Source organism: Apostichopus japonicus, chromosome 16 (genome assembly GCF_037975245.1).
Source record: "Apostichopus japonicus isolate 1M-3 chromosome 16, ASM3797524v1, whole genome shotgun sequence".
NCBI lineage: Eukaryota > Metazoa > Echinodermata > Holothuroidea > Aspidochirotida > Stichopodidae > Apostichopus > Apostichopus japonicus.
The window spans coordinates 24,316,084-24,328,371 of record NC_092576.1 but is presented as its reverse complement, the minus strand read 5'-3'; the positions used below and the strand labels follow the sequence as shown (position 1 = coordinate 24,328,371).

The window sequence follows — 12,288 nt, the reverse complement described above, 5'->3', positions numbered from 1 at the left end:
ATTGATTCATTCAGTATTGTGTGTGTTTTGATAGTAGTAGCATGTATGATGGTACTGCCACAAATGTGATGTGTAAATATAAATCCATTTTTTTAAAAACTTGCTTTATGAGCAATACATTGACTGAATAGTTGAGTATGTGAAACATAGTCTTGAGTTGTATTTCATTTGATTTAAGACAACGGTTTTCAACAAATGCACTGATACAAAGTGTCAGATTGCAGAATGTTATTAAAACATTCGACATTATCTATTAGATTAATTCTGTATTTCACCACTTTCTATACTTCATTTGATTGTTGAATAATGAATGTATTTTATTGGTAGTAATCACCAGCGCTTGTCTCTTTAAGCTTCCTTTTGTGTTGACTTTCGTTCAATCGACTTTCATTCAATCTGATGATACCATACTGAGTGGTTAAATGACAAGTACCTTCAAACATTATATATGACTCTGACTTCTGGAAGACCTGATGACTACCAATGCCTTTTCAAATGGAAGTCTTGGTTGTGGGGGGGGGGGGTGGGGTGGGGGCGAGGCTTAGGTGAGGGGAAACCAGAGGGAGGTAGTGACAAATCCACATGCAGATGTCATTGTGAAAAGTGGTACAGGGCAGTTGTATCTCCTATGGAAGAGAGGGGGATAAGGCTGCAGAGTGTGTAAAACCAAGTGGTGGTGGTGGGGGGGGGGGGTTGAGGGGAGATCGGTTTACCCATGAGAACTTATGGTTACTTTTATCTTTATGAAATACACAAGGTTCCCACACAGTCGGGAAAACATGGGAATTCTGGAAAAGTAGGGGAAAGGGAAAACTCTTTCCAAGGTCTTGAAAATCGTTGAGTTTAATATGTAGCGTGGCAAAATCAAGCAGGTGTGAAAAGCAAGTGAGATAAGCTGAATCTCAATTTTATGGAAAAGTTGCAAAAACTATTTGTTTGTGTGTGATAAATAGCAAATATGTCATTGTTCCCATGTGCTTTACCATTTTGAAGCCTTTCATAACAGAAAATTGTGGGTTTTACCCATGTTATGTTTGCTGTTATTGAGGTTACTACTGTAAACATCAAGAAAGGTAAACAAATGTCTATTTGGGGACATGGAGAGTAGGAGGAAGAAAGGTGTTTTATACGTTTTCCTCATACCACAGCGATTAGACATCGTTTTGCTTCCCAGCTTCCAATCACTGTCAACCTGGTGCCACATGTCCTTGATATACCGGTGGCCGAGGTTGGTTGCTGAATCAAAATTGCTGGAAATGATTAGCAACTTTATGTCAACATTCTCATTGCATTTGAGCATGTGGCAGAGATGTGAATTCTTCACAATTTGTGAAAGTTTGTCAATACATCCGGCAGCAGCGAAGTGAATGATGTCATTATAACTTAGATGAAAAATTTTGGCATTTTTTTGTAATATTTAAATAATTTATCCACTGAGGAAAATAAACCGAAATCTCGAGGATAAATATGATTAACAGCTTTTGAAGAATCACTGCCATTATGAAACCATTGACCACGTTAACCATCCATTACGAGATCAACTTCCTTGACTAAAGGGAAAATGTCACCAGTTAAAATAAGTTAAACTAAATATAAACTTCGAATTAGGGACAATTACTTGAAATTTTTGAATTAACAATGTGAAATATGTTCTCTGTGAGATAGTATTACATCATCTGCCATATCTACCATATTACTTTATATTTACTTCACTCCTCTCTTACCTGTCTCCTGCAACACTAACGCACATTTCCTAGTCTACCTAGACGCCACTGGTATAATTTTAGCACTGCGCCCCCGGTGATGTATTGATATGTTATTAAACCAATGGGATAACTGTATTTACTGACTCGCTGTACTACCTGCTATCCACAGTTTGACCCATTCGCTGATTTACCTACGAAACTTACGCAAGGGTGACCACGTGGCACATGGCGTTGGCATCTCATGTAGGTCTACACGTGTGGCGCTGTCGAGAGCGGGGGAGAGGGGGGGGGGGTGGGCTTGTACATTCATGAATTTTCCAGCTGCCAAAGCAATGATGATATGCCTACATAATACCAGTTTCAGCATAGCGCCACTAGCTTAAGGTAACCGACACTCACAAACAATTTAACACGTTGTGCGAACACCGGGAGGGATGTTAATCGGGTCCTTGTCTGTTCATTTTAAACTGTATGGGGGGGGGGGGTAGTTATCTCCAATTCCATCTCTTAAAAAAATTGAGGAGTTTGCATTTCATTTATGCTCTGTTCGTGAAATGTTGCACCATTCATTGAAGGTGACCGAGGGCAGTTACTGTATCAGTGAACACCGACAATTTGACAGGGAGACTAGATAAAATATAAAGTATTTTATAACCTTTATTTAGATACGATCAGAATGACAATTTGTTCAACATGATTAAAAGAAAAGTCTGGTGGCTAAAGTTGATTGCAAAAAACAAATGTTGACAATTTTCTGAATCTAACTGTGAAAACCACATCCTCGTTGCATTGTGTATTGTGAATATATTAAGTTTGTAAATTTAGTGATTTTTTGTAAATTCATCTGGCAACAGCAGAATGGATGATATCATCAGGGCCCTGCAGCTGAATATGACTTTTTTCTTTATAATATCTCAATCATTTATTCAAAACCAAAAAGATGCATTTTGATGAAATTTTAAGTACAGAGAACTTTGACAGCTTTGCAAACATTCCAAATGAACAGGTTTCAAGGATAAATCAACAAGATGATTATAATAGCTCAAGTAAAGCTTCCAAAGGGCATTTGCCTAGATGACATCACAGACCCCCTACTGGGATCCAACTTCCTGGAGTAGTTGAGGGTTTATCCAGTCGAAAATGGTCACATACCCTCAAACATATCTCGAGTTAGGGGCAATACATTAAGATGGGTTTTCAACTCAGTGTGGAATAGTATTCTCTTCAATAGAAGTTCACATTGTCTGTCACGAGAAAACCCCTTTCAGAATGTCCGTTATATATAACGAATTATACTACTTACATTACCTGTTTAGTAGAAGAATGAACTATTTACTCTTCATGTACGCCCTATTTAAGCGGTAGCCTGATATCTCATATTGAAAAAAAATACTACTACGAAACGTTCTTTGGTCAATAGTTGACTTTGAGAAACGCTCATCCTTCAGAATTTGAATTCATTCAAACGGAACTCTGAAAAGAAGGAAACACAATTGCCTATACCATCCAAACGTAATAGCCATCGCAATGCGCCGTATTTTCCTGCAACGGTTGCATCTACACACTGGGTCTATCACCGTTAATATCTATATTATTTAAAGATTATTGTTGTTTTGGTGCCAACTGTTGACGTACTAACATTCATAAAAGTTTACAGCAAAGCCTAAATGTTCTAGGCATCGAAAAGAGGATTACATTAGAGAAAGAAGCAACCAAGTGGTCGGGCATTACAAGTTGACGGTAGCAGTTAACTGCTTGTTCAGATTTGCCCATGGGTGACCAACTTATTGCGAGCAATACTGATGGCGTTTAATATTTAACTTTTAAGATCTTGTCTCTTGATACTCTGCTGTTGTCGTGCAGAAAAGTACGTTATAACATATCTTCTAAAATCAATGGGTGGCGAGATTGTTTGCTGGCATCAACGTTTAACCATGTATGGTGGCGCTGTTAACCACTATTAAATAGGTTCCTGACTATCCAGTGACCTCAATGTCTCGTTGATAAATCGGCTGTTCACCTTCACCACACTCAAAATATATTTCCTGAAGTAAAATGAAAGGAAACATAGGTTTACGTAAAATGAGAACTGCTTGGGTGTGTACACACTCTTGTTTTATATTCCTTTCTGTGAGTAGCCAGTTTTGAGTTGTTTAGCAACACTCACTTGAGGATGGAAATAGCTCGTCAAAAGGGAAGTTTCCCAGTACCATTATTTGATAAATAATAAATGTTTGCATGCTCTAAGGGGATACTTGCCAATGATCCTTATTCTACCGTGCATATTGATGTGACTGTATAAAGCACAAACAAAATAAATGTCGTATGAAAAGGCTTGGTTCAGCGGTAAGACTTAAACTAAACTAGACTAGACAAGACTAGACTAGACTAGACTAGAATAAACTAAAGTAAACTAAAGTAAAGTAAAGTAAACCAAACCAAACCAAACCAAAGCAAAGCAAAGCAAAGCAATCTAAACCAAACCAAACCAATCTAAACCAAACCAAACTAAACCAAACCAAACTAAACCTAACTTAACATCCGAAGCTTTATCTTACAATGGAAACACTACTATAATGACAGTTATCAATTGTTATCAATCGTTTTGTTTCGTGCATCTTGTGGTACCTGGGCGCGGTGTACCAAATTCCGCGTCGCGTCCTGGTGCGGTTGAAGAAAACGATATTTTCATTCATTTGGTCGGGTGGTACAGAGCTTTTCAAGAGCGCGGTAATGCACCAAAACTGGAGAAGAGGAGAAGGGGGGGGGGGGTATTTTTTGTTATTTAAGCAATTGTTTGTAGCGGTAACTGACCCAGGGTTGCCTTGTTCATATTTTGTACGTTTTTGGGGCGGGTTGCACTTGCGTCGATGGGTCCCGGCGCTGTTAAGCAACATAGAACCGCATAGTAGCACACCAAGCAGGGTGGTGCGTGTCATTTGCTCCGCTCTTAATGAGTTGCCCCTGTTGACCTGTCACGGCCGGCCCTCTTTCACAGTTCCTTGCGGGATAGGGCCTTGAATGTAACATTTGCACAAGGACGTCATTCTGCCGAAGTATGGCGTTCGATGCATTCAAGGCTGAATGGTTGCAGGCTCCGCGATCTTGCCTGGAGAAATGCAGACGGTGCCTTGGTGAGCAATCTGAAGAGGTATCATCGGCGATTGGGTGATGGACTGTGCCCGAGGACCGGCTGTGACAGCTTAGAGAGTACTGCCTACCTTTTTTTTTTGGCATTGTCCGTTTGTTTTAAGCTTGTGGGAGTGGTTTCAGACCTGGACCGACCGTTTAACAAGAGACCGTTTCTGGTCGGTAGCACAGTGTTTTGTTTTATATGGGGTAGATCCTTCAGTTTGTTTTGTTGCTGTGTTGCACCGAATCATTTGTGTTTGTTATATTTTGAAAAAAAAAACCTGGTTGGAGGATGGAGAAATTTGCCAGTTGGCAGGCAGTCCTGGGAGGCAGTGAAGTGTGTCATTCGCCGTCAGGTTGAAGGCGATTTTCGCCGTTTGTTTGGGGCTGCCTTTTTGTACGCTGATGTGCTGGGAGGGGTGTTTCGTTTCGCTGCGTGCTGGCCGTCCATTTGTGGTTTTATGAATGTTTAAGTCGGTGGTTGGGGGTTTGTCTCTGCAGGTCGGTGGGCGGGTTTACTCTTTTGGCTCGCTTGACTTGAGTTTTGTTTGTTAGAATGGGATGATTGGATAGTGCCATTTGGCCGTGACGTTTTGGATCCCACAGGGCGGGTCACGTAAAAAGCACTATAGTGACAGTACTCTTACCAAACACCAACAATAAGGTTATCACTTCAGCCTTTTAATACGGTGTATGCTTGTCAATTGATTGGCTGTCTTGTAAGTAGTGTGTAGGGCTGAATCAAGCTCAATTCTCGTCTACGTTATGGCTGGTGGGTATGATAGGAGAGCAATATACATGTGTACCAAAATGGTACAATCTCGTTGTATCAAAGCTTCCTAGCCATATTAAATACTTATATTACTCGGAAATATTCAAATTAGGCGAACCTCTTATTTTTAATTACCTGACTGTAAGAACAAAGCGTCGCCAGAACTTCTCTCAGTATAAATGCACTGGGGCGGAGCGTAGCGTCGACTTTCCACACGTCTAACATGATCTTGTAACTTTAAGAAGAAGATTATAAAATATTAGAATCTTTTTTTTTCGAATCGATGATTTGCTAGTGAAGTGCTTAATATTTTGAGGCTCTTTGAAGTTCTTTTTGTACTTTTAAAAACTGACATTATAATACATTAAAATTGTGTTTCCCCAAATATCGTGACAAATTACCGCCGAGGAAAATATATATTGATAATTGGAAGTAAATGAAAGAGGAACAACTGCAGTGTAAATAAATCAACAACGATCATTTAGCTCCCATTTTGGTTTCGACATCGTAATTAAAGTCAAACAAACATCTACAAACATTAAAAAAGGATACATATAGAATAAGATACTTTTATATTCTAAAGAAGAAACAAGTAACTGTCAAAAACGAAATACAGGTATCATCAGATTGGACTATTAAAGTAATAAAAACCATCAATGTATTACAAACAGGAAACTGTCGACTTAAGAAAGTAAAAGTGGTAATAAAAGAGACTGGAAACATATGTAAGAGCATTAAACGTGTACGGACATCTAGCCATTTTGCCCTATATTCAATACTTTTTATGTGTGTGATATTCTCCTTAAAAGTCTGTTAAAAGTTTCGAAAGATGTTTTCGTTTCCAAGATATACTCATTTGAAGAAACTCTGGAGAAAATATGTGCAAACTATGACGTGGAGTGTTGTTCTCAGCAAATTGTCTTATTTAAGCCCTTTAGTTAATCCCTAATTACAAGCCCACATATAACATTTGCATTCAGCTGTAATATTGATATGATCAGTATTTATAATCAATAATCCACTAATGTAAACTTTCCGGCTTTGAATTTCTTTATAAATATATTAATATTGTTTCTAAGCCTATGCCTAAACGAAAGCTATAGACAATTTGTTCTTACGCAGTTTCTGTCATTTCCTTTGGTTTCTTCGGTGGTACAAAGCAGCCGGTAACATCTACAACAAGACTCGTTGACTGACCTTCATTACAAGACCATACAAGGAGACAGAGTGTGTTAGTGGGAGAGATAGAGAGAATGATAGTGAGGGGGTGTGAGTACGTGTGTGTGTGTGTGTGGGGGGGGGGGATATATACATTGTGTGACAATATAGACCATCGATAAGTTTATGAGAACCAAGTGTAACTTTCACATCCAGCACCCATATATGTAAGATCATTAGTATCCCCTTGTTGCCTCCCCTCATCACTCCTCTTCTCACAGCTATGTAAGAATTATTAATATCCCCTTCCCCCCCCCCCCCCCCCCACCATCACTCCTCCTCTCACAGCTCTCTTCCACCCCTTTTCTTTCTCCACACCTTTCTGTATTTGTCCTTCTCCAGTTTATTCCCTACCCCGTTCCTTTAATCCTTACTTTGTCCCTACACTGTTATCTCCTACCTCTCCTATTCCCTGTTGCTTTCTTCTCTTCATTCCTTGTCTGCTAATCCCCTTATATCTATCTCATTGTGTTCACCGTGCTCATTAACATGTCTGTATTCTGTTTATGTCCCTTCTGTTACTGCTACTTGTCATTTAGCCTCTGAAGAAGATCCTGCTTTTACACATTATATTACACCGGCTCTCTAGTGGATATGCAGTTTGCTAACAGTTGTATTTTATTTTTTATTTGTATTAATAAGTTGTAATAATTAGCTAAACTATCAGAACAATGTTTACAACGAATATGATTGTTAAGAGAGCCAAACTCGATATTGTTGAGGTACTAGTACACGTAATTTGACCTTGGTTATTTGACGTTTAATTTATATACATGACAAGTTTATTAATACAATGTAAGTAGTGTACCGAAAGTGAAAAGATGCCACATTAGTACAGCGATGCACCATACGTCACTTGCTGATGAATATTCATTGGTTTCTTTGAACGACTCTGGGGGCAGGTGAGTGTGATTGCAACCAGGCTGTAAATAGAACAGAAAGTTAACATAATCCAATCCTGGGAGAATGGAAGATTAACTAGAATGATTACTATTGTAGAGGACGAACACCACTCTAACCATCAACAATGGCAACAGAGGAAAGGAATAAGATAACTTAATTAGTCACTGAATAAATCATGATAATTGAGGAATTTACAAGTCTAAATTCAGAACACCTTTTTTGTGCAAGAAAATGCAAGAAAAATATACTAGTCACATATGCTACCTGGTCATATGTAGATTCCTCACTTGACGTGATACAGTCATGATGTAAGGTGAATGGTAGAGGGTTGAGGGATACATTTGTTTAGTGTTTGTGCGAAGGCATGTAAATGGCAACATGAAATGTCAATGGAAATGCTATCAAATGTATACCTGGTATTTCAGAAATGCTACCTTCTTAGGAGCATCTTCTGAGAGTAGAAAATCGTAAACTTTGCAATGGCCTTTGGAAAGAAGGACTTTGTTTGTAGATAAACCAGGATTTAGAAACTGTTATAGACATAAAAAGCAAAAATAACGTACACTTACCTTCTGCAGATGAATAAATGCATAAATGGTTTTTATACTGGCACTGAGATAAAAAACATAAAAGATGTTAAACTTAAATTCAATCCGTCCGTCCGTCCGTCCGTGCGTACAATAACAATGTACGTAATTGATTACGTAACATATTCTTACCTTGCATAGTGTGACAGAGGGAACGGTTATTATACTGTTACGTTGGGGTGCTCCGGCTCAGTTATGTCAGGGCGCAATTATGAAATAGGTAGAACGGCAAATAAAAAGAAAATCCTGAGCTAATATTGTTGCTGGGGTGCAGATATAGAATAGTGTATCTGAACTGCCCTTTCCGACATTTTTTCCTGTGAAGGGGTGGGCAATAACCTCTCTGTGACATAGACTCTTGGTCACAGACTCTTTTACTTATAATTACTAAGACACATAGAAGAGGGCTATGCCTAACCATATATTTATACACATGAGATGCAACAGGTTGTCATATGTGGTCAAGCATGATTATTTCATGGAATCAAGACAAATGGGTCTTTTACGACTATGATTTGGGCGAGGGATGAATAAACTCAGCAATAGGAAGTAATTAGTTACTTTTAATACAAAGAGGCATACATGCTTAAAGTGATATAATGAGGATAACTACATAATACATTACAATACTTACCCCTTTGCTATGGATGAATCCGATCCCTTCTGTGATATCCATGACGTAACGAAGACGTGTGTCCCGCTTAGCGTTTCTTCGATATGGTCGGTTAGCCTTGTACCTGGCAAATGCTCATATAGCACGTACAAGCGATCTGTTTGTAACGAAAATTGTGAGCAGTTTTTCTTTAACGAATTTAAAGATATCCAGAAACGAGTTTCACTAATACATACGTCATTGCATGCAATGCCTCAATACAATTAATGTTGTGGTTAAGTTTGCATATACCTGTAGCCTCTGCGTATTGCAATGTGAATATCTCTACTAAACACGGGATCTAATCTCGACTATTCGAAGGATCTCTCTCATAATTCGCAGCCAGGAAAGACATAACATCGTGCCACCTACACAAATCGTCTAATTAGCCAACATTCTCAGAATTAATTGTATGTATCCACTTACTACTCAACTAGTGCAGCACGAACCCATTCTGTTTGTTCCTTGGTCTAAATACGGTTTCGTAAAAGAGCAGTATGAGAGAATGTTTTGATAACTGCCTTTTTGTAAGAGTCGAAATGTAACGATTTCTACCTTACTTCTCTGTTGTTTCCTAAGCTTGGTTTGTCGATTTTCATAACTACTGCTTTATTTAGCTTTTCACCTAACTCGCCCAAGTTACAGAGCGTTGATGTTCTTATAAACTTAAATAGGTGAGAATATGCTGTACATCAATGGTATATACCCAAGCCTTTACGCCTATAGCCCAGGATATTCTATGAGGTCAACTACGACCGCCAGAGCACCACCAATCAAAATAGATCCCCGAAGTGCATGGAAGCTCTCTTGGACTTTGAATCGATCTGCGTCGGCAAGCTCCGAAAACGGTAGATCATTTGAAAAAAACCTGCAACAAATTAAAATTCGTTTCCGCAATCCAATTTGGGTCACAACCCACAGTTTGTGGACCATCGTTCTACAACTACCGGTAATCCAACCCTCCTATATAATATCTACACAAAAAAGGTTTACGTTTCTTTTCAAGACGTAGAAACACATTATGTCCAAGTGTTTTTGAGATTGGAAGACGTTAGCAATCAACCATTTCTTTAATGTAATACTAACCTGCAGCGATGCACAATCCCTCAATCTCTAGTAACTTGTCGTGCTGTTAAGCTCCACCAGTTGTTTAACGTAGCTTCCCCAGTGAAAGTCATTAGTGCGAAGCATGTGATCTTTCAAGGGAAGAGGGAAATAGCACGTATGAGTTATATGATAGGTTTATTTTAAAGTAATGGATAGAGACAAGAAAATTGACACGTTCATTACAGAGACGAAGGAATAGCTAGTGGACTTACGAAATAAAAGTACCATACCCTAATAATCCACAGCTAACGCATATCGTTACAGTAGCCTTACTAGAATGTTACAATATGTTGTGTTAACTCACACAAGGACATTTGTGTACCCTAGTTGCTACAATTTTCCTTAGGAATAAAATAAAAATTGTTTGAAAAAAGGGTGTATAATAATAATAATATTATTCTTTTATTATGTATAATTCACTTATTGTTTTCACGTGCGCTCGGCGAATCGACGGAACTTTGTCATTACCTGATGCATCTGCTATACGAAATCAATCATTGGTTCGAACATAATAGTATTAAGCGAGGGGGGGGGGGGTGGGTGAGTAGTCAGTCCCCACAGACATACTGAACATTAGACACAATCTTATCTTATATAAAATATGTATATGATTTTTTTATGTATGTAAATTTGGCAATAATATTAATTTTCAACTACAGCAACGGACGGATAGTTATCTTCTTCTAGTTTTCTTATGACAATTCTCAAAATAATTTTGTAAGTCAACAATCGACTACTCTAAGCAATTTAAAACAGGAAATACCCTACAAGTATTCATATTTTTGAAGACAGGTAACATTTTATCTCACAAATAAAAAATATTGTAAAAGAAACCACATGACAGATTTTGTACTTTGAAACCAGTTTGCAATCATGCCATTTACATTTACTCTAATTCTGCTGTTTAATCACTATCGAACTAGCTTCATAAAAGAACGTCCTGTTTGTAACGTTATCTGGGAATTCTTTCCAAATATTGGATACCAACTCATATTGACTTTTTCACGAAGGACACTGTGGATACATTTCATGTATTATTAAATACCGCATATTTCGGTGCATTTAAACTAAAGCAGAATATCGTTGTATTTTTTTGTACGTTAGCATTATGATGTGCTAATACAAGTGATGACGTATTCGCTATATCAGTTCATATATTACCTTCGAGTGAAAAGTAAATATGAACTTTGATATCTTCTATAGTTTATGTAGACATTGAAATAAGCCTACCCACAGCACATCTGCGCCATTTTATATCAATATTGCAGACTCTTTGTCATATAAACTTGGAATTCTATACGTTTCACAGTGTTTCTCCTACATATGATAATGCCGGTTGATTAGTCTTATTTCTACGGTAAGTACGTCTTTGATCAGAAATAGTAAAATTCACAAACATTCGTGTATGCTTTCAAAACTGATCTCATTTATACTTAGCCGTATTTCACAACATAAGTGACGTGCGCACATGCATGTTTCAGCCTTTCTATGGAGTATCTCTTCTTTCCCCAAACTCTAACCTTGTCATAAACAAGGTTGGCATATTCCTCATTATAACAGTATATGAGATTTTGTAACACATTGCTTAGAAATTACTCAGACGAAGTTTTCGTTTCCAGAAAAATGATAAACGTACGATAATGATATGTTTATGTATGTTAATTTATGCATGTGACGTAATACTGAACACGTAATGTCAAGAATGGGTACTTGAATAGATCTCTTTCTATGCTTGAGGGTTCTAATAATGAGTATTACAGGTTTTGTTGTTTCTTGTGTGATCTCTTCATGCCAATTAAGCACGCAAAAAACTGTGGAAAATCAAAAATGGAATTTTCACAGCATCAACTTTGTAAACGTCATCGAAAGCAGATGAGTTTTCAACCATATAAACGAGCAACCGAGATAAAAGATGAATGAAATGGCTGCCCGCTGACATTTTAGAGTTTGTTTGACATGTTCATGTACACTTTTAAGCCATGTATACGAAGGAAAGTTATTATTGTTCCCATTATGACTTGTTTGTACCACTTCAATCTAGATTGTAAGAGAAAGTCCAAAACCTCAAAAATATATGAATATTTTAACCACGTAAACACAACATAGTATTTGTAGCCATGCATGTATACAAAAGTTAATGAAATTAGCAAAATAGCACGGATTAGTTAATCCGCATGTTGTTTGATCACCAAACTCAATTCAATTAACTAG

At 37.8% G+C, this 12,288-nt stretch overlaps 1 protein-coding gene across 5 annotated transcripts in view; it reads right to left on the bottom strand.

The window, feature by feature from the left end:
- Window positions 1–2,345: 2,345 nt before the first annotated feature.
- The window catches only part of LOC139982377 (tyrosine-protein kinase CSK-like), a 244,925-nt gene continuing 234,982 nt past the window's right edge, over window positions 2,346–12,288 (bottom strand). For 3 of the 5 annotated variants that reach the window (XM_071995136.1, XM_071995135.1, XM_071995134.1), the window contains exons 2-8: window positions 10,057–10,166; window positions 8,953–9,088; window positions 8,145–8,261; window positions 7,637–7,751; window positions 6,729–6,807; window positions 5,729–5,845; window positions 2,346–3,751 (exon numbers count right to left, since the gene is read on the bottom strand). In XM_071995136.1, coding sequence (XP_071851237.1) covers window positions 3,667–3,751; window positions 5,729–5,845; window positions 6,729–6,807; window positions 7,637–7,751; window positions 8,145–8,261; window positions 8,953–8,994 — 555 coding nt within the window. In that variant the 5' untranslated portion in view covers window positions 8,995–9,088; window positions 10,057–10,166 and the 3' untranslated portion in view covers window positions 2,346–3,666. The remainder of the gene's footprint in view (window positions 3,752–5,728; window positions 5,846–6,728; window positions 6,808–7,636; window positions 7,752–8,144; window positions 8,262–8,952; window positions 9,089–10,056; window positions 10,167–12,288) is intronic. The other 2 variants (XM_071995138.1, XM_071995139.1) reach the window with 2 other exon arrangements.